Raw genomic sequence first — 22,699 nt, 5'->3', positions numbered from 1 at the left:
TTTAGCACTCTTACATTAAATAATGCTATATAGTGAGCATGCACAGAAGCTCCAATTGAGAGCATTACGCTGCCATCTAGTGGTTACATTTTAAATCCGTACTTACGATTATACTTTATTTATTTATTTATTTATTTATTTATGTCCAGTTAAATGTTGGGGACGTATTGGGTGTAAGTCCTAGTTAATCACAGTTATTGGGGAATAATCGGTTTAACTATCAGTGTGCAAAAAAATTTACATTGATGATTTTCACTTTGTGAATTGAGGTCTACTTGGGTGCACCTGAAGGCTGCAAAGGCAGCAGAGGGTCTCATGTGCATCATCAGATGTTGCCATTCATTCAGGTGAACGGATTACAGTAAGTGCCACTCAGCAAGATCTCGGCGTTCCTCCTTTGATCAGAGTTTGCGGCAGTTCTGGGAAACATGTTCCTGAGCGACCAGCTGTGTGGGAACGGGACGTTGTCAAAGGTCTGATCTGACCCCACCTGGAGCAGCTCCTCCGGTTTCACTGCGGGAATCCTGAGTGCGTCAGAACAGCTGGCCCGTAACCCGCCACGGCTGCCACATGCGGGGGAAATAACGTTCAAAGCGGCTTAAGGAGATACTTTTATGATACACAGGGATTGAGGATTTGGTGGAATATTTGTGCAAGGTAAAACACTCAACACTCATGCTGGTATAGTACATGAACTCGCTGGTTGTCGGGCTGCACATTTACGGTCCTTGACTTGGAAATTCAATTGAATTTTGGGAAATCTGGTCACATAATACCAAGTTGCATTTTCTCTGAAGAAAACAGAATTGTGAGGGGGGGGGGGGGCTGGTGTCATTTTTTTGTTCTAATTATGGGGTTAGGCTACTATTTTTACTCCATTAAGTTACAGTTTTCTACAAATGATATAATATTTTGCTGTCTGAAAGTGTTTATTTAGAAGCAGAGCACTATAAGGACATTATGTGCAAAATATGAGCAAAACAAAAATCTGTCTCGTTTCTGTCAGAATGAGTGCTTTTATTCCAACCCCTGCAACGTTTAGTCTAACAGGAATATTTAAAGAAGTGCTTTTATGTGCATGTTGTCAGTGAAGAAGATCATAATTGTATTGCACAATATTGTAGAAAAAAGGTTGTTATGCTCAGGTTTTTGTCGTAACCCGACAGGTAAATGATCAGCTTCCTTCAAACACAATGTTGGAAGACTTTGAAATCTTCAGTGCCCCCCTCCCACTGAGGCAAAGTGTTATTTTTAGCCTGTGTCTTCATGGCAAATTGGCAATATCCCTTGATGCTGTGGATGCTCATAAGTAACCATTTCTCTGCTGTTAGTCCATGTTACCCATACTAGTGATGTTGGAGCCTGGAGTTAGAGCAGATCTTTGGACCATGGAGAACGTGGAGGCTGGTGTTCGTTTTTGATCCTGTCAACAGAGAACCTGAAACTCTTATATGACAGGATGGGCTCCTGGAGGCCCAGTGGTAGGGCTGATACAAATTTCAGATGGAGAACATCTTTAGGCTCTTGATGTGCATTGATTCCTGAGATTTGACTTAAATATTCAGCTTAGTTAGTTTTTTTTCCTGCTTTTCCTAAGCATTTATTCCAGGTATTGTATGTAAATGTGCACATTTCCGGTGTCTTCTTCTGCCTTGGAGTGTTTGTTCATCTTGCATCACATGTACTTGGACGCAGAACGTGTTGGTTTTGAGTTTCTTTCACCAAGCGAGTCCATGTGATTACTTGGCTGGGACTCCATATTTAAAAGGTGAAGTAAGGTTAAGCATAACTGCAACTCTCTCCTAATAAATAAACCTATTTATTCACATATATATAGTTACTCAAATCTGACTACTATTACTTAGACACAAGCAGCTTGCTTTTGGTTTTCTGTGTTTTTTGGAGCTAATAGCTCCCCACGGTTCCTCATGAGATGGAAGGGATATTCTCCATATCACTTCCAAATCTCAAATGTCTGTCCAGTCAGTACAAAGGCCAAATGGGTCAGTTTGACACAGGAGAAATTGTGTATAAGGTTTTGGGATTAGGATTTTACATCTGAAATAAAAGTATTCATAGAGCAAACATTTGAGCTACAAACACAAAGGTTCTTGTGTTAGAAAACTAGCAGTTACGCTAAAGCTTGTCAGAGTAGAGACTGTAACTGGTAGCAAATAGAGAACAGTACTTGAAAAAAAACTTCTAGAGACTACAGAAGACTTGAGACTGGGATGAAGGTTCATCTTACAACAACTCTAATCATACAGTCAGAGACACAATTGAATGGTCTAAGTTAAGGCTATTTATATGTTATAATGGCCCAGTCACAGTCTGAATCTACAGTCTGTTGGGAATCTTTGGCAAGACCTTGGAATCAGTGTTCACAGGTACTCTAAGCTTGAGCTATTTTGTATATGAATGTGTGAATGAGCAAATGTGCAAAGATACACAGACATACTTAAAAAGACTAAAACATGTCACTGGACTGAAATGTAAATCTACAAAATATTGAGTTCCAATAAAAATAGTGTTTGTGTAAAAAAAAAAAAGTGTGTATGCTGTTTCCTCAATACCCAAATCTATCAGTTAACTAACAGCATTTAGACAGTGTTACTACAAATTCCTGCTTGGATCTGTAAATGTCCAAAGATCTGCAATAGAATTACACAAGCTGTTTTTCGGATGTTAGCCGTAAGTCAGGTAAGCCTGAAACCCTAAGACCCAGAAACCCTTATCTCACCCCTACGAACCAACACTGGCTTGTGATAAAAGTCAAAAGCTGGTTGAGCTTGTTTCCGGAGGCGAATATTGGCATTCACATTCCATGGTTGGCTAGTGTGACAGAGAAGTGTCTACATTACCCCGTCTATATCCTCAGCCAGAATGTCACAGGTCATATTGGTCTTTGCTAACGTGCAAAATGATACATATATATTACTGTCAGGGAAGGTTTCTGAAGTCACGTTTTTTTCCCTCCATAGTCCTTGGTTTCTCAATTTTCCAGCAATTTTTAATTTGGTTTACAGACATGTAAAGTGAAGAAAAGCACACAAACAGAGCCAGACGAAGAATGGGTGACCATCTGCATGAACCAGTTCAGAGGTTGCATGTATTTTCCACGAAAAGAAAAATAATGCATAAACCAAGCGTGCAGGGAGGAAAGACTGAAGAGAGACAAAAAATGGTTATGCCAAGAAATGCCAAAGTAAATTAACACAAATATATCTTAAATTATAAACAAGTAGTACCCCAATGCAATATTTTTAAAACAAAATTATTGCATTTTTACAGTTTAGACCGATATGGAGATTATCTTTGAAAAACAATTAATGTTTTGAACCTTTTCCTCTTTTTCCACTGAGAGTACAATCAAATAATTCTGCTTAACACAATTTTGTAGTGCAAAATTGAGACCTTTTTCCTGTTTATGTAAGAAAATCTGAAATATGTCTCATGCATATGAGTATCAATTTCTCCCACCTGTAGACTAAAATATTTGACAATATTTTTTAAGTTTTGTGATGGATTTTCAGTTAAATGTTGGATTTTGGGCTGGATTTCAACTGCTCTATGCAAATTTACATTAATGGTTCACTGACGCTGCTAAAAGGAGATCCTCAATCCCAGTGTTGTCATGATGTGTTTTTTGTGATGGACCCAAAAGCAGCAGGCTAGAGTTGTCGAATATAGTTGAAGATTCAAATATAAAAATGAAGAGAAAAACACTTATACAAAAACTACAAGAAAAACACAAACCATTAATCCGGGGAAAGTGGACAACTGGGAACAGACGGGGAAAAAACATAAGTAGACAAAAGACCTAGCCTGATGAACAAACGGATTGCATGTGTGAGGGGAGAACAGGAGGCAAATTGAGGGGAGGAAGAGAAAAAGTGACATAAAGGGCTAGGGAGAGTACACTGGGGATTAGGAAATAAATCTAACATTAGACTACAGAAACATAATTAAACTAAAGTAGAGTAGAGTTTTGGCAGAAATAGCAATTAGATTTGATCAGATTTTTTTGTAACTAAAACAGATTATGCAAAAATAGACCGTGCTTCAAAGATTTTTGAGTGACTGGTACAGAAAACATTCATTTTCATCCCGTGTACAAGACAAGGCAACAGTCTAATGATAGGACTTTTTTTGTTTGACATTGGCAGGCTTTCAGTTTTGAGATCTTTAAAAATGGACATTTGATGGCTTCAGCAGTTACATCTTGATGTAATGTAATCAGGAAATGCTCCCCATAAGGCCAATGAGAAACACATCTACTTTCATGATGTGTATTTTAAGGTTGGCTCACTGTTGGGAGCAGTGGGGCCCACAGCTCCCAGAATGGGAGCTTTGAAAAGCAGTGATGTGAAGGGCCCAGGAAAGGAATACAAATGCACAGGTAGCAAGGTGGTTTTGGACACACTAATCTCTGTTGTAACTGATTATTTCAGGCTACAAAAAAAGAGTCAAACTCTAGAGCCAGAGTCAGGTGTGTGCTGGGTAATAGAGGCAGCTTTTCAGTAGGGATCGGGGTAGAATAATGTTTCTGCTTGAAAAATAGCCTTTAGTGTCACCTGTGAGGGTAGAGACAGAGGCACAGAGGCTCGGTGTGTTCAGGGTCCCGTGTAAACTAGAAGGAAGCAGAGAAGAGTCAGTAAGCTAAGCTGGCATGCTGTCCTGTTTATCAGAGGGATGTGAGACGCAGAGCGAGGGAGGAATGAGCAGACTCATCGGGCTTCTGAAACACGATGCTCCGTCCTGATTGCCTGGAGCAGCTGTGCAGCCACCGTATCTCTCCGAGCGTGTGCGTCTCTGCACAGGATGCATGATTCTGTGTTCAAGTGGCACGATTCAAAGAAATGTTTCAGTGCACTCAGCCAAACATGGGTTTGTCTTATCATTTTTGACTGATTGTTGTAAAGTGTGCAGTTAGTTTGTTTGCAAACTTTAAGTGATCTATGCCATGTCTATAATGCATTTTCTGGGAGACTTGAACTGATTTCACATGTTGAATAGTTTAGTGTGTTTTTTTCAAAGCTGTTATAAGAAAACAAGATTTAACCACATGCAACATTTGGAATACTCTAAAAGCAATTAGTGTGACTTTCTCTTAACATTTTACAACAGGTTATGATTAAATCTCCAGTTAGTCCTTCATCTTACCTCTCTCCATGGGACTGAACACTGCGCACAAGGGGGTATTTGTTCTATTTCTTGGTAAAAAGAAATGTTGGCATAATTGCAACACCCTTCACTATAATTGGTACCTCTAATAAAGATGCATAGATAGGCTTTTGAAGAAATTTTTGCTATAGCAACTTAGTGGCCTTTGCTTATGCCACACTGAAATGTTTTCAATCTTTGAGCAAAGTTAAATGTTGAAAAAAGACAATTTGTTTAAATGCAGAAAGCCTAATCAATGAATCAACTTAAGAACAGAAAAAAGCTTTACAAAGTTATCCATTTTCACCAGCAACACTCAAAACAAAACACATGTCTTGATGATCCCCAAGACTTAGAAAATATTCAGTGGACTGATGAGACAGGGCTGAAAATTTTGGACGGTGAGCGTCCTGTTACATCTGACAGGGACTTTCAGATAAAGAAAAACAGACTGACTGTCAAACATGATGGTGGTAGTGTGCCAGAATGAGACTGCTTTGCTGTTTCACAATCTGGATGATTTGCTGTAATTGACAGATCCATTATTGCTGCTCTCTAGAATATCTTGATGCAGAATGTCTGACCATAGTTTTGTGAGGGTCAAAAAAATTTTCACAATATTCTGCAATGATATTCACGCTTAGATGACTAGTTATATTCCTTATGAAAATCAACACACATCTTCTTTTCCTGTGTGGCAGATCACAGAGCCAGGGCAGAGGTTACTAATAATTTTCAAGACACCGAGTTATGACATTTTGGTGGTAACAAAAAAAACAACTTTTCTTTGCATATATATATTTTTTTACCTAACTGAATTAATGCTGTTAAACAAGATTTTTTTTTTAAAATAATGACAATGATTTTACTGTTACCACAGAACATGCATTTACTTTCAGGTTTTTCATACACCTTCAACATTTGGTTTCAATAAGTGTGGATGATGATGTGTGCATGACAGCATGTAACATTTGATCATGTCTTTGATCAAATTTCCTGATTTATAAATGTTTTAAACCAATTATGCCAAGCATATTGGATGAATACATCTTCATGTTTTTGTTTTCTTTCTTGTTTTTAAAACAGCAATAAAATAATGTCACATTATTTTGGTGAAGGATGACCACAAAAGCATACAATTTCAAACTGGGTTTAAACTGAAGAACGTTGGCTAAATGCTTTCTGAGACTCATGGGACAGGAATGCATTTTGTTCTTACTTTCTATTTTTCAATCAGCTCAACCTAGGGAGTACCCGGTGTGGTTATCTCCCTTCGCGATGCAAAGATGGCGAACCTGCTCCCTCCCCCAGGCATTGCGGTCTTCCGCCCGTTCACCCAGGAATCACTGGCGGAAATCAAGAGGCTCGCGGAGGAAAGGAAGAAATCAGCAGAAGCAGAAGGCCATGACGGGGGAGAACCAGTGGTGCCACACCCTGATCTGGAAGCTGGAAAGAGCTTACCCCTAATATATGGAGACCCTCCTCCGGAGTTGCTCAACACGCCGCTGGAGGACCTGGACCCCTTCTACAAAGCCCAGAATGTCAGTCTGAATCCATCTGAGCAGAACCACACAACACCTGTCCACATGTAGTGCTTAACAAGTTCAACTCTGTCGCTACATCACAGGACGTTAAAATGTGACAGCATGTTTTACTCATCCTACATGTCTGCAATGACAACCGCATCCTTCATCCGACATTTATGTTCTCTTTGTATGCATACACTCACAATTTTATTTTTTTATAATAGTTATTGTTTGTCATTACCAAAGATTTGCAGCAATGTTGCTTAGATGGGAATTAGTTTTCAGAATATATTTCTTTGTTTTTCAGACATTTGTCGTGATCACCAAAGGGAACACGATTTACAGGTTCAACGCTGAGCCGGCTTGTTACATTCTCAGCCCCTTTAGTGTGATCAGGAGAGGATCCATCAAAATTCTCATACATTCATATCCTTTTGTCTATTTAACATCCACATTTTGTTTCTTGTTTTTTACTCAATTTGATGAATAAAAGCAAAAGATTAAGCATCTTTCCTTAATCCTGACTTAAATTATTTAGCATGTTCATCATGATTACCATTCTGTCGAACTGTGTGTTCATGACGATGAGCAACCCACCAGCATGGAGTAAAACTGTGGAGTAAGTGGTTTTATTTTACTGTTTTTTGGTCATTTTGGTGCCTAGGCTTTTTCTCATTTATGACAGATTGTCTTTTTCAGATATGTTTTTACAGGAATTTATACCTTTGAGGCTACAGTCAAAGTGTTGTCAAGAGGTTTCTGTATTGGTTCTTTTACATTCCTTCGAGATCCATGGAACTGGCTGGATTTCATGGTGATCAGCATGGCGTAAGTATCTGAAAGTAGTTTTATTCTTGGAGTCTTCTCTAGTGATCTTAAGTAGAAGTATTTATAGCTTTCCGAAGCCTTTTTACACCAAAATGTCCACTGTATCAATTTCTGTTGTATTTCACAGACTTCTTATAGGAGCGATATTATAACAAAAGCATGACTAGATGTTATGTTTTTCTGTAATTTTATTTGTGTGTTTAATTTTTATTCTTTTCTTTCTTTCCTAGCTACGTTACTGAGTTTGTTGACCTTGGCAATGTGTCAGCTCTCAGGACATTTCGTGTACTTCGAGCCCTGAAAACAATTACCGTAATTCCTGGTAACCGCCTTCATTTTGAACTTGTCTTCAAATGTTCTTCATGTAAACACAAGGCTTCTTTTCAGTTGCTTTATTGTAGTTGGTTAATGTCCGGTGATTGTTTCATAGGCCTGAAGACCATAGTGGGGGCTTTGATCCAGTCTGTGAAGAAAATGGTGGACGTCATGATCCTGACCGTTTTTGCCCTTGCAGTCTTTGCACTCGTTGGCCTCCAGCTTTTCATGGGAAACCTGCGCCACAAATGTGTGCGATGGCCCATTCTGATGAACGAAGTTTTCAACACTACCATAGCTGTAAATGAGTCTATGTACTCCAACAGCTCTTTTGATTTTACGGAATATATTGAAAATCCAGGTATGTTTCCGGTTTTGCTTTAGTCATCATTTCATGGCAATATTTCTTCACAGGAGAGTTAATATCATTGTCTTCTATGCTTACAGAAAATCAGTATTTTACAGAAGGCAGCAAAGATGCACTAATTTGTGGCAACAGCTCTGATGCTGGGTAGGTTTTACCAAAAATAATTCCTAATGCAGTTTAGCTGCTTGCTGTTTGTTTGGAAATTACAACATATTTTATAGAATAAACTTAATCTTTGATTAAAGTAATTTAAAGACAGATGTGCTTCAAGAAAGGTACCAATAGTTGTTAGTTAACTTTTTTCCCCTGTTGATAGAAAGTGCCCAGAAGGATACACTTGTATGAAGGCTGGAAGGAACCCTAACTTTGGCTACACCAGTTATGACTCTTTTGGATGGGCCTTCCTTGCTCTCTTCAGGCTCATGACACAGGACTTCTGGGAGAATCTTTTCCAGCTGGTTGGAACTTAACTTCTTCTGCGTTTCTTTGTGATTTGTCTGTTTCGGTGAATACGTTTATAGTGAGAAAATTGTCCTAAGTTCTTGCAGCTTCTTTTCTCTTATAAAGACTCTGCGAGCAGCTGGGAGGACATACATGCTGTTCTTCGTGGTGGTCATCTTCCTGGGCTCCTTCTACCTCATCAACCTCATCCTGGCTGTGGTAGCTATGGCTTATTATGAACAGAATCAAGCAACTCAACTGGAGGCCATCGAAAAAGAGGAAGAATTCCAGCGGCTTTTAGAACAACTAAAAAATCAAGAGCAGGTAATTACAGCAAGTCATATTCATCCAAGGCATAAATTATAAACTCTTGGTTAAAAAGAATTTGCTTATGAAATTGAAAGTAGATCAATACAATTAAATTTTTTCAGTAAACTGTTCTTAATTTCTTTTGGACACTTGGTTTGATCTCATTCAAGATTTCAAACATGGTGTAATTTTTTTTATTAATGAGACAAATGTCACAAGATGATTAATAATAATAGTAATAGTTATTTTAAAGCCTTCCAGCTTGTTCTTTTTAACTTGCAAAGTAAGATAGGCAGGCAAAATGAACACTTTTACCTTAAAATTTTTATTTAAAAACCTAGAAAAAATGCTAAGATCCATTGGTAACCCATTTTAGTAAGTACTTCACAGGAGAACCACAGGGAAATGTTGGTGTGAGTGACAAGTTGATATAGAAGTATGAGGCAAAGATATAATGTTAACCTTAGGAAATGGATTAAATAGAACACAGAGAACAAAGGAGCCAAATACAAACACCAAAATAAAGCAAAAAACAAAACCAAAGTCCTAAAGCTCATGACAAGAAAAAACACTGGCTGGTCTTTGTTTTAATTCTATCTTCACACAAGCATAGTTCTTTTTATTATGAATAGGATGGACACCCATATTTGAATAGCATATTTTCAGTCAACTTTGCATGTTTTAATTGGCAGCAGGCACAATTTCATGGAAGCCAAGCCACCTTGACCAGTAAGAAGTCTGTGAGTCAACACACATTATCAGAGATGGAAGATAATGGACATGGTCTCAAACAGGGTGAGGCTGTGAATGACTGCAATGGAAGAGTTGTTCCTCGCTTGATGATTCGAGCACCCACTATGGAGGAGGTTGGTTGCTCTTACATTTACCCCATAAAAGGAGAAGACATATTGTGGTCTGCAAAGACATTGTTTATTTCACATCATTCAAAGAATTTCTAAACATATCCCATAGTCTGCTATAGATTATGAAGTCAAAGAGAAGTCACTGGGCTCGATACACAGCACACTTCATCTGGAAGAACCTGGCTTGAAAAAGAGATCTGCTAGTGCTGCGACAGTGTTGTCTGCAGTTGCCATGGAAGGTACAGTGCCACTAACAACTGCCACACACAATTCCTAAATTTAATATTTAATTTCTATCAATAATTTGCATCAGTGTCGGAACTACTGCCAACTAACTTAACTTTTCAAACCGTTATTTAACTATGACCAGTATTTTATTTAAAGAGAACATTAGCATTCTCACTGGCTTCCCACGGTGAGGCTAATCATGATGTATCCCATGCAAATCCCTGTTAACATTTGGTGTCGTGCCCTTGTGGTGTTAAGCTTGAGCTATTTTAGCCTAGTAAACAAAGTGAAGCAGCAATGACATGAACGTAGCTGTCACACAAAGGATATTGCAACAGATATGCGAAGATTAGCATTATAACCATTTTAAAGATTGTTGAAGCACAATATGTCTTCTTCTCTTGTTTGTTTTTGTCTAGAGTTGGAGGAGGCTCAGAGGCCCTGTCCACCTTGCTGGTACAAATTTGCAGACATGTTTTTGAAGTGGGATTGCTGCCCCACCTGGATTGTTTTTAAAAAGTGGATGCACTTTGTGGTCATGGATCCCTTTGTTGACCTCACTATTACCATATGCATTGTGCTCAACACCCTTTTTATGGCAATGGAGCACTACCCCATGACCCCGGAGTTCGACAACATGCTCTCAGTAGGAAATCTGGTATGTATTTACTACATTTAATCTAGCAGGAAAATGTGCCAAGATCTCAGACCTTTTGAGTTTTCTTTATGCTTTCTAGGTTTTCACTGGGATCTTTGCAGCTGAAATGTTTTTCAAGCTTATCGCCATGGATCCCTATTACTATTTCCAAGTTGGATGGAACATTTTTGACAGCATTATTGTAACTCTCAGCCTGGTGGAGTTGGGTCTGGCAAATGTCCAGGGTCTGTCAGTCCTAAGGTCATTCCGTTTGGTAAGAAACAATGATGATCAAAAATTATTGCTTTTTTTTTTTTCAAGTCATATTGTGTTGAATACTTTCATTAGTACTGAAAATCACATCTAGTACTAATCAATCTATTTGCTGCTGATTGAGTAAAAACCAGAACCATGAAACAAACAATTGGTGGTGTTTAGCAACATGCTATTTTTTGATGAACTGTTATTAAGAGTCTATTGCAGTCTCAGATGTTGAGAGAAAATGTTTGAAATTAGTCTAATTTGGACTTCCATAACCTATTTAAATCCAAGAAGGATAAACTAAAAGCAAAAAAAAGTTACACAAATGGTTTCGGGACCAACAGGTCAATCTGACTGCTAGTAATTTTAGACCAAATCAGCCCTCAGACGGTGAAAGACATCTTAATTTTGGTCAGCATCTCTGCTGTTCACTCTTTCGGAACCAGATTAGTTTCAACTCGTTTCACAAAACCTAAGGAAACATGTTTATGCTGAGGAGAGAAGAGGATATCTGTACAATAGACAAAGGAAAAGTAGTTGGTAAGAGAGAGATAATAATTATCCTTTAGAAGCTATCACAAAGTTAGCGGCGTTGAGAAACTTCAAGTTTTAATTGAATGGGACATGTTTGGCTTAAGGTTATTTTAAATCAACGCTGATAACTTTTCTCCTATTGTCCCAGCGACATCTCCAAACTGAGATGTTGCTGACTGCTGTTTACTGTGGATATAATGTTAACTGCTCATAACTATTCAGCACCCCTCAATTTAAAAACAATTACTTGCCTGAAAGTTCCTCTGTTTTTCTTCATGGCATGTCTTTATCTCTCTTTTGTGATGGTGATAGCTTCGTGTCTTCAAACTGGCAAAGTCTTGGCCCACACTCAACATGCTCATTAAGATTATTGGTAACTCAGTGGGGGCTTTGGGGAACCTGACTTTGGTGCTGGCCATCATCGTCTTCATTTTCGCTGTAGTGGGCATGCAACTCTTTGGAAAGAACTACAAGGACTGTGTATGCAAGATCTCCTCAGACTGTGAGCTGCCACGGTGGCACATGAATGACTTCTTCCACTCCTTCCTCATCGTTTTTCGCATTCTGTGTGGCGAGTGGATCGAGACGATGTGGGACTGCATGGAGGTGGCTGGACCTGCGATGTGCTTAATTGTCTTCATGATGGTCATGGTCATTGGAAATCTAGTGGTGAGTTTAAAGCTCAAGAACTAATTCTGTTTTAAGTTTAAAATATGCAGATTTTCAAGAGGAATAATTACTTTTTGTGCTGCACTGATGGCGAATTTGAACAAAATATCAATCAGTTATTTTACAAGATTACAAGTGTGTTTCACCCTTCAATTTGACTCTTTCATTGGATAAGACAATGGTTAATCAAATTAGTTCATCCGTTTCCTAATGTAGTTGTCTAATGGATTGGTGTCAGGATCAAGATTTTGGGAACAGCTTGTCTTTATGGTGTATAGTTAACCCCTCAGCCAGCCAGCACACACACACACAGTTTGTACACAAAAATTCTTATTTGATAAAATATTTCTTATGTTATAAATGTTAAAGCAATAGAATGAATTGCATATTTTAACATATTGAAAGTATGTAAGCTAACAGCTAGTCAAACTCAAATTTAATTTATGTTAAAAAAAATAAAATAATCAAAAGTACTTTGTAATTCAGTGAGAGGTATTGTGAATGTCGACAGCATAAAAATACCAGCCATGACCTTTTATATTTGCTTTAGGGAACAAGGCCTGATGGAGGATTACTGACAGACATCATTTCAGGATCATATTTAATTGCAAGAGCCAAACCGGTTTCCTGTCAGGTTATTCATAGAAATAAAAAGGAAATGACTCATCATTAAGCCTAAACTGAAATATTGTGTGAATTACGTTACGCTAAATGTAGTTTGCTTATATCCTACAATGTCGTAAAGCTGGTGATTTAATAGAAAATGCACATTGAAATTAAGGCAAGTAATACTGGTAAAGGCAGGTTTTCTATGTGGATAAAATCACGTGAAACTAGCAAAAAAAAAAAAAAAAAAAAGTTTTGACTCTACACGTGCTAAGATCTGATTCTAGTAAGCCAGCTACTGCTTTGGAAAGAAACACAGACAGCTGAGCAAGCAAAGCTCAGGTAGCAAAGAGACTTACCAGGTGCACAGTGAAAGCCATTTGCTAGGAGAGTTGATAGTAACTGATGCAGAGATATCAAACCATGAGCAGGGAAAAGAGCCAAGTTGATGTCTTTAAAAGCGTGAAACTACTGGGCCAAATTGAAGTAATACATGAATGATTTCATAATATTTCTGTAGTATTTCTTACAAGCTTGTGGAATTCTTACTTCTTACTCATTGGTCACTTTATTACACCCTGCTATCGCTGGTTTTGACTACCCTTGGGTCTTCAGAACCGCCTTATTTTCATTGCATTGATTCAACAACAACTTGGTCCAAGCTGACACAATCTGGTTTGAGATGATGCAACGTGGTGCATTATCCTGCTGGAAGTGGCAATCAGAAGATGTGTACAGTGGTGTGGTGTTTAAACAATGCTGAAAGTGGGCCCAAAAACAAGTCCCTCACACCAACGTTACACCATCAGCAGTGGTAAGAGATGGTATTCCTCATATGTTGCTTGTAACAAATGGTTATTTGAATTTCTGTTGCATTCCTGTCATCTGGAACATGTCAGCCCATTCATATCTGTCATTTGAAATACTCAGACAACCCTTCTGACACTATTAAACCATGCCGTGGCCAAAGTCACACCTCCTTTTTTTTTCCCCCTTGAAGTTGTTGCCCGAGTGTGTGTGTGTGTGGTGAGTTTGAAAATCAGTTTGTGCTTCACTTGTATATCCTTCTGATCATAGCCTGTTCTTTTCTACTCCTTTATTGTTGGTTTTGCCTTTGTGTAACTCTGTTTATCTGGTAGCTGTCTTTACTGATTCACAGCTCTTGTTCCAGAACGAGAGAGATCAACTAGTCGATGTAACCATGATAACCTGCCAAACCTGGCAAACGGGAAGTGAGAAATTGATCACTAGACTTGAGAATCTAAATTTAGCTGCATCTGCAATAGCAGACTGTCAACATAATGTTTATTAATGTGACATGTTTCCTCTTTGCTTCAGTCCCTTCAAAGGGACTTGCATAGCAGCAGGGACTTGTATGAAAACAAGTTAATTAGCTCCAAATTATATTCATTTTTGTGCTTTATATTTAAAGTATAATTTAAAGTATTACCTCCGTCAATCTTTTTACTCAGGTATTGAACCTCTTCTTGGCGTTGCTGCTCAGCTCATTCAGCGGAGACAACCTGTCAGCAGGGGATGACGATGGAGAGATGAACAATCTGCAGATTGCTATTGGGAGAATCACACAAGGCATCGATTGGTTAAAAGCATTTCTCATACAGCGAATCCAGAAAATACTTGGTAAAAAACCCAAAGAGCCGGATAAGGACATAATGGACGATGGAAAGCCTAAAACCGAGGAAATCGAAATGAACCATTTGGACGCCGGTCTGACTCTTAAAGTGGCAGATGGGATTTCAGATGTCCCTGTGCAAAGCCAACCCTCTGGATTCACGGTGGATGGAGAGCTCAATCTGAAAGTCCCAATCGCTGAAGCAGAATCAGATTATGATAATCTGAGTGATGATGATGATGATGATGATGATGATGATGATGATGATGATGATGATGATGATGAAGTTGATGGTGAGCAGGATGATGATGAAGAAGATAAACTTCCAGAGAGTGCACTGCGGAGAGATGAACAAAACACGGTAAAAAAAAAAGAAGTGAAGATCTGTTTCACAAGAAATTAGCTAAGTAGATATCTATCTAATACTTGTTAGGTAACTGAATAAGTTGGCTAGCAAGCTTGATTGAGAGACAAATAAACTGGCGGCCAGCCATGAGTCGACTAGCATTGGATATTGTGCTGGTGATGCAATTCCCAAATACATTACAGTCTCACTAACTGATAAATTACCCCTTACACAAGCATAAAAATATATATATTTTTAAACTATTCCAGAAAAACTTTGAAGATGAAAGTAGTATCCCAGAGAAAGTAAAAGTGAGTAAGTCTTTATGAGTAGTACTTTTCACTGGTGTTTTCAGCAGAAGCCCAAAGCCGATACTAATTTTATGCTTGTATTTCATTTTATAACAAATGAGTATGATGACGGGGATTCTTCAGTCTGCAGCACAGCTGATTATCATCCTCCGGAGCCTGAACCAGAAAAGAAGGAAGAAGAGGAACCGGAACCCGAAGAGCCAGAGGCCTGTTTTACTGATGGTATGAACAAAAACTCGTAAAATATCTTTAAAATGATCCTTCACTCTTTTGCATTGCCTTAAAAGTGCCACAGTGTATTATTCCAAAGGCGCCTTCTCTTTTTTCACAGACTGTGTGACCAAATGGCCATGTTTGACGGTGGATACCACCAGTGGCAAAGGCAAAAAATGGTGGAATCTTAGAAAAACTTGCTTCACCATAGTGGAACACGACTGGTTTGAAACCTTCATCATTTTCATGATCCTCCTTAGCAGTGGGGCTCTGGTGAGGCTAGTCATTACTCCAACTAATTAAGAATTGTTTCTTAAGCATTTGACTTTTTTCCCCTCTTTTTTGTTTGCAGGCCTTTGAAGATATATACATAGAAAGGCGACGAACCATCAAAATAATTCTTGAGTTTGCAGACAAGGTTTTCACCTACATTTTTGTCATTGAGATGCTCCTGAAATGGGTTGCATATGGCTACAAGACCTACTTCACCAACGCTTGGTGTTGGTTGGACTTTTTCATTGTGGATGTAAGTGTAGCTGTGAAGTTCCAAAGCCGGCCTGCAAAATATGCAACAGAAAAGACAGATTGACATGTTTTACATTAGCTAAAGTCTATGCTAACCCCTGAATAGGAAATGTTGTTATTTTCTGGCAGATTTCCTTGATTAGCTTAGTTGCAAATTGGATGGGCTATTCTGATCTTGGTCCGATAAAGTCGTTGAGAACCCTCAGAGCACTGAGGCCTCTTCGAGCGCTATCAAGATTTGAAGGCATGAGGGTACGTACATTTCCTTTGAAGTCTGATCAGTACTATTTTAGCTATTTGCATGTCTAAAAATAACTTTATATTGACTGCACTGATTGGCTGCCCCTTTTCGCTTGTTGATTTTATACTCACAACATGGCTGTCTGCTATTGTAGAAGTAAGTCATTTTAAGTCAGTTTGAAATAATTTAAAATATATTTTTTTTCTTGATCTTATCAATAAAGCATGTTTTTTTTTTTTTTTCTTTTTTTGTCTTAACAATCTATATTTTTAGATAATTGAAACAGGGTTCTTTCTTTTGGGCCAGGTGGTGGTGAATGCTCTTGTTGGAGCGATTCCCTCCATCTTCAATGTCCTGCTGGTGTGTCTGATTTTCTGGCTCATCTTCAGCATCATGGGAGTCAATTTGTTTGCGGGGAAGTTCTACCGTTGCATCAACACCACCACAGAGGAGCTATTCCCTATGACTGAGGTCAGCAATCGAACCGAGTGCTTGGCCCTTGAAGAAGCCACACAGGAGGCTCGCTGGATTAACGTCAAAATCAACTATGACAATGTTGGGACAGGCTACCTCTCTCTGCTTCAAGTGGTGAGGATTCCTTTTACTGTATGCTGAGATATTTAGTGGATTTTATTGAGTTGAGTTTATTTATTTATTTATTGTCTTTTTCTTTGGATGCCAATATTTTGAGAATATTCTTAATGATTGCAGGCAACTTTTAAAGGTTGGATGGACATAATGTATGCTGCTGTGGACTCAAGAGAGGTATTCATCTCCTTTTCTTTTGTTTACATGGGAAGTGCACCTCAGATTTGATGCTTTTCAGTTGCTTCCACTGTAAGTGTTTGAAAATGGCACCTTCAAATATGATAAAAAGTATTCATAAGTAGAGGGATAAAATGTTTGTTTAACCCTGAACATTTTACCCCTTAATTTTAGTTTTCAGAAGAGGGCCAAAAAATTTTTCATTTGATAATACATTATAGACTTTAGTGGGAATAGTACCTCATAGAATACTAGATTATGTGCAGTCTTAAGTAAAATAAATTATTTTTGAAAAATATATCAATTTTAATCACTTTGTCCTTGTTTAAATTAATAGGATTAACTGGCTGATTCAAATAATTCCTCCTTTAGTTGTATTTTCAATAAATATGAGACTAGACTGAGATTTATTTCAGAGATTGATGGCAATTTAATAAGACTAAATGGAAGAATTTACATTTTAAAAATGTTTGTGTTTCAGGCCAATATTTTCTGTTTTTTTCAATTTAGGTTGAGGAGCAACCATCCTACGAAATCAATCTTTACATGTACATCTATTTTGTGATCTTCATCATCTTTGGTTCCTTCTTCACCCTAAACCTTTTCATCGGTGTCATTATTGACAATTTCAACCAACAAAAGAAAAAGATAAGTATTTTCAAGAAAACGGCTCGTAAAAGTACAAATTTATTTTATGGTTTTCTTAAGAAAAAAAAAAAAGAAGCAATTTGGCACTGTAAGCAACCAAATAATTCTTGTCTTGTCTTATGTGTGCACTTTGGAGACCAAGACATTTTTATGACTGATGAACAGAAAAAATACTATGAGGCCATGAAGAAACTTGGTTCCAAGAAGCCACAAAAGCCAATTCCACGACCAACGGTGTGTTACTAATTTTGCACTTTATGAAAATCATGGACCCTGAACAAACATAAGAGGATTCCACCCATTTTAATGGTCAGCAGGAAGCAACTGTTGAAATAAATTTGAATACAATGATCAAAAAAGGGCTTTTTTTTTTGGTAAGGATATGTAAGACACTAATAAGGCCAGTAGGTGTCACTGTGTTATAATAGGAAACAGCAACTCGCAGGATGATGCATTCTTAAAATTGCTCTCATTTCCTGAGTAAAAAGTTATTTCAAAAACCGCTTTTAGAGATTATTAAAAACTTAGCTTGAAGATTGCCAGAACTGATATCGATATGTTTATAGAAGTTCTTCTTACTAAATTCTTGTTCTAAATTGCTAGTTTTAAGTTTAATTTATGACAGAGGAGCTTAGTATACAAAGAACATTTTCTTTACATGGTTTGGAAAAGCTCACTGAACTTCTCTGTGTCTCTCTGACAGAACCCAGTCCAGGGCATTGTGTTCGATTTCATCAGCCAGCAGTTTTTTGACATCTTCATTATGGTTTTAATCTGCCTCAATATGGTGACCATGATGGTGGAAACAGATGACCAAAGCCCAGAAAAAGAAAATTTTCTCTTTAAATTAAACGTGGCCTTCATTGTTGTCTTCACTGGAGAGTGTGTATTGAAGCTCTTTGCATTGCGGCAGTACTTCTTCACCAATGGATGGAATGTTTTTGATTTCATTGTGGTCATCTTGTCAATAGCTGGTGGGTACAATATCTTACAATTGTTTTACTTTTACTCAAAAAAAAAAACCCTTGTACTAGTATATTACATATTGTTTTGTTTTTTTCTGATTTCAGGTACAATGCTCTCAGACATAATTGAGAAGTATTTTGTATCCCCAACTCTCTTCAGAGTGATCAGACTAGCCAGGATCGGCAGGATTCTGCGCCTCATTAAAGGAGCGAAGGGCATTCGGACACTTCTCTTTGCCCTAATGATGTCCCTTCCTGCCCTGTTCAACATTGGTCTCCTGCTTTTCCTGATTATGTTCATCTTTTCCATATTTGGCATGTCAAATTTTGCCTATGTCAAGAAAGAAGCTGGAATTGATGACATTTTTAACTTTGAGACCTTTGGTGGTAGCATTATCTGCTTGTTTCAGATTACAACATCTGCTGGTTGGGATGGGCTTCTACTTCCAATGCTGAACAGGGAACCTCCAGACTGTGACCCTGAATTTGAGAATCCAGGCACAGATGTAAAGGGTAACTGTGGAAACCCGGGGATGGGTATGATGTTCTTCTGCAGCTACATCATCGTTTCGTTCTTAGTGGTGGTCAACATGTACATTGCCATCATCCTGGAGAACTTCAATGTGGCTCAAGAAGAGAGCGGTGACCCACTTTGCGAGGAAGACTTTGAGATGTTCAACGAAACTTGGGAGAAGTTTGACTTGGATGGAACAATGTTTATTGAGTACAGTCGACTTTCAGATTTTTGCGACACTTTGCAGGAGCCTCTCAGGGTCGCCAAACCCAATCGGCTCCGTCTGATTGGAATGGATCTGCCCCTAGTTATTGGGGATAGGATCCACTGCTTGGATGTTTTAATGGCTGTTACACAGATGGTACTGGGAGACACAGTGGAGATGGCAGCAATGCGGGATAGCATTGAGGCTAAGTTCATTCTTAGCAACCCCACAAAAGACTCCTTTGCACCAATTACCACAACGGTACGCCACAAGGAAGAGCAACAAGCTGCTGTGGTCCTTCAACGAGCTTATCGTAATCATCTTCTGAAGCGCTGCATACGCCATGCTGCTTTCATGCACCGATTGAAGAGGATTGGGAGAAATTACAACGATGATGATCCACCTGAAAAAGAGGGGCTCCTTGCGCGAAGACTGGGAGTTCTCTATGTTAGTAATATAGACCTTACTGATGAAATGGAGCTTGAGGTTTTAGAATCTCTGACAAGCCAAGAACCTTTTAATACAGACTCAGAAAGGGCCCACTGTCATCAGGAGCCTCCTGTGCAGAATATGATTGTGGTTCCTGCTGAAATAACCAGTCAGGAGTTATTGCATTCTGCCCCTTATCAACATCCCTTCACCTTACAAGCAAATCTGAGAGAGCCACTTGTATGACAAACTGATGAAGTAGGTGTTTCCCCCTATTTTATATCAATGAACAAAGCAACAATATTGACACAAATGTTCACAAATTTCCCACTTTATGAATACTTAGGACACCTTAGACCTTTCTGCTACCTACCACTTAAACGCTGGTTCTGGTTTATTGAAGACCTGTCATATTCAGGTTAAAAACACAACTGAAGTTTCTTGTGACAATAATCAGTGAAGGAAAAAATAAAGTCATTCAAAATTAAGTTCCGAACATCTAAAGGAAATCAACAATTTTAGTAAATGTATCTTTACCTTTAGACTTCAAATATTTTCAGAGTTATCTCTGTAGAGTGATACTAGTCTGGACCATAAGTCTCACATTTAATTATATTAAATAATTTTAAATCTTAAAAAGCTGTGGTTTAAATGACCAGGATTGTGCCCCACGGTGTGGTCTCAATACCAAGTTTAAGGTATTGAAGTTATTTTCCATATCAAATTTAACTCTAAGATTGTTCAAATCATGTTTTCATAGAAAGTTTAAAACTGCAGTCATGAATGGATGAAATGATTCAATCATTATTAAGGCTGTTTTGCTTTTCTTTAAGCCCCTATTTAGCTATCTTCTTTGCAATACTTGCATACCCAGAAATAGTTAAGTCCCCTAAATCTTAATGTTTATTCCCACCACTGTCTGAAACATCAGACTTTCTAAGTTTGACATTCAGCAACATTTAACATTCAGCAACTCTTAAGGTTCATACTCTTGCCTTAAAATAACACAAGACAACTTCAGTGTGAGAACTGCAAATGTCCAATAGTTGACAGATCCATAATTTTCCTGCCTAGAATAAAGGGGATCATTGCATTGTTTCAGATTGGAAGTTTTAATTTTACAAGATTCTGGTCATCAGAATCTACAAGAAAAATCTCAAATTCTTTTGTATATTTTTAAATTAATATATAAGGGAAAAGTAAGGTATGCACTATTTAAATTCTTTACATGTCGAACTTATTACAGTTATCTTAAACTAAAAAGAAAAATGTTTTTTTAAATTCTTCAGACATATGCATCTGTCTTATAAAATGCTGTATTGCGATTGATCTGTACTTATCTAAAAAGCAATTGAACTTATGGCAGGATAAAGGTTTAGACACTGTAATTTTGATGTTAGCTATGTCTATACAGTGTTTAAACTACTATTCATTTAAACCCATTCAGTGTTTATGAGCAATGCTTTTATGAAGATACTTTAGTATCTGTTGTACATTTGTAAATACCCTCAGCTGCAGACTTTGTCTATAAAACTTGATCATTTTAGAGTTATGAAACCTTTTATGCAAAACATGCAGTCGATGGCTTAGTCAAATTTTGACTCTAAAATTAAAAGAATACATCGGTTAAAAATTACAGCCACAGAGAAATATATGTAAATATTAGAAACACTAAAATTAAGATCTGAGCAAAGGTCTTCAGCTTCCCTTTATTGTTTTGTTTTTTTTCTTCAAATGAAAAGGAGAAACTTTCATATAATTTTTCTAAAAGTGGTCTTGATAAATGGTTTTCCTGACCTTTTGCCATGCTAAGTCCAAATCTAAAAATTTTATGTATTTGTCTGTGTCTTTAAAGGATCTGTCCTCATGTCTGTCCTAATGTGAAAAGGTCACTTGTGTAAGTCTTAACTGAGTTTCAAATGTCTTACCGCAAACATTTGTCTCTGTGCAGAAATGTTAGGCACTGTGAGTAAAGTACTGCTGTAAATAATTTTTATTCAACACATAAAATACAAAAAAATTCCATTGTAACAAAAAAAAAAAAAACAACTAAAAACTGTATAAGGTGTTTTTAAATGTAGACATATTACAAAATGTCCCAAAATATTGTGAACTTGGCTATTGCTCTAGTTGTCTGATGTGCCTAAGACTTTCTCCGGTGTTGTGTAAACATGAACTAAACTATGCACTTTCAGAGTTTATAACTTTTGTTGTTACAGTACACCACACAAATCCCCATATGTTCTTATTTTTATTTTATATTATTTTATTTTATTTATTTTTTGTTTAAGTATTCATCTTGTTTAACGTTTTGGATTGGTAGAAAATCAGAAGAAGCAAAGGGTACAGTTTTTTTCCTTTGAGGGGCCTTCTGTGATATGTTATCTGCAACATTTAAGCTTTGAAATGTGACCCCAAGCTCTGCTCTTTGAAGCTGAGACTCTGCTGCACCTTGACCCCGTAGTCTTCCGTGATGATTTAGTCACATTCACTGTGGCCTTTGTTTACATACCGAGAGAAAAATAAATAAATCTCACGGTAAATTTTACAGCTACACCCAAAATCAACAGTGCGTTTACTAATTTCTTTTCTTTCTTCTTCTGTGTATTTTTATTTTCTTATTGTAAAAAGTATCACTACACTGTTAGAATAAAAAGTTTCTTATAAGTTAAACCAGGCTGTGGGCTCGTGTTGTCAGGACTATTTTAAGTTTTTTCTGTGAAATCAATCCGATACTTTGCTGCCCTCTAGTGGTTGTAAGCTTGGCAACTTGAATAGATACAGCTATACGCATTACGTATATTTTATGAGAAAATCTCTTTAAAAATATATATGAACTCAAGATAAATTAAAGTAAATCTGAACATTTCAAATAATGTTTCTGTTTGGTGCTATATTAATTATATTATTCATTATGGCTTAGACATCAATCAACTACATGAAGTGCCGTTAAGGTTAAGGCACAGACTTAGTGTTTTTTGTTAGTTTGTTTTTTTAAGTATAATAGAGTATCAGGAAATTTTTGTATTTAAAGGTCAATTGTTGAAATTTAGTGGAAGTTTAAAAGTGCACTTGAAGACTGGCAAAGTTCTGCTTCCGACTAATCTCTGTACTGTATATGAAAATGTATATTTCACTCTGTACCCATTTAATTTGT

General features: G+C 37.5%; 1 protein-coding gene across 7 annotated transcripts; it reads left to right on the top strand.

Moving 5' to 3' along the window:
* Positions 1 to 367: 367 nt before the first annotated feature.
* On the top strand, positions 368 to 21,591 carry scn4aa (sodium channel, voltage-gated, type IV, alpha, a). 7 transcript variants are annotated; one of them, XM_044102345.1, is made up of 27 exons: positions 368 to 657; positions 6,401 to 6,704; positions 6,997 to 7,115; positions 7,219 to 7,308; positions 7,389 to 7,517; positions 7,748 to 7,839; positions 7,948 to 8,193; positions 8,280 to 8,343; positions 8,516 to 8,657; positions 8,767 to 8,964; positions 9,645 to 9,815; positions 9,922 to 10,051; positions 10,460 to 10,698; positions 10,778 to 10,951; positions 11,785 to 12,141; positions 14,220 to 14,741; positions 14,996 to 15,037; positions 15,139 to 15,259; positions 15,369 to 15,523; positions 15,603 to 15,776; positions 15,905 to 16,027; positions 16,323 to 16,604; positions 16,728 to 16,781; positions 17,292 to 17,429; positions 17,559 to 17,663; positions 18,133 to 18,403; positions 18,500 to 21,591. In XM_044102345.1, the coding sequence occupies exons 2-27, from the start codon at positions 6,450 to 6,452 to the stop codon at positions 19,786 to 19,788; spliced, it is 5,682 nt and encodes a 1,893-aa protein (XP_043958280.1). In that variant the 5' UTR covers positions 368 to 657; positions 6,401 to 6,449; the 3' UTR covers positions 19,789 to 21,591. The 7 variants fall into 7 exon arrangements, 6 of the variants coding, with proteins under 6 accessions (XP_043958280.1, XP_043958279.1, XP_043958281.1 ...); XM_044102344.1 differs by having other exon boundaries at positions 9,642 to 9,815; XR_006369279.1 differs by lacking the exons at positions 18,133 to 18,403; positions 18,500 to 21,591 and adding an exon at positions 16,817 to 16,853 and having other exon boundaries at positions 9,642 to 9,815; positions 16,728 to 16,740.
* Positions 21,592 to 22,699: the final 1,108 nt, after the last annotated feature.

The sequence above is a fragment of the Gambusia affinis genome, linkage group LG20 (genome assembly GCF_019740435.1).
Source record: "Gambusia affinis linkage group LG20, SWU_Gaff_1.0, whole genome shotgun sequence".
Taxonomy (NCBI): Eukaryota; Metazoa; Chordata; class Actinopteri; order Cyprinodontiformes; family Poeciliidae; genus Gambusia; species Gambusia affinis.
The sequence above is the reverse complement of the archived record's forward strand: the minus strand, read 5'-3'. Positions and strand labels throughout refer to the sequence as shown.

Coding starts and splice junctions, on each gene's coding strand:
- scn4aa (XM_044102344.1), top strand. CDS start 6,450: ATGGCGAACCTGCTCCCTCCCCCAGGCATTGCGGTCTTCCGCCCGTTC. Junction 15,777..15,904: donor TGGACTTTTTCATTGTGGAT/GTAAGTGTAGCT, acceptor ATTTTCTGGCAG/ATTTCCTTGATTAGCTTAGT. Junction 17,664..18,132: donor AGCCAATTCCACGACCAACG/GTGTGTTACTAA, acceptor TCTCTCTGACAG/AACCCAGTCCAGGGCATTGT.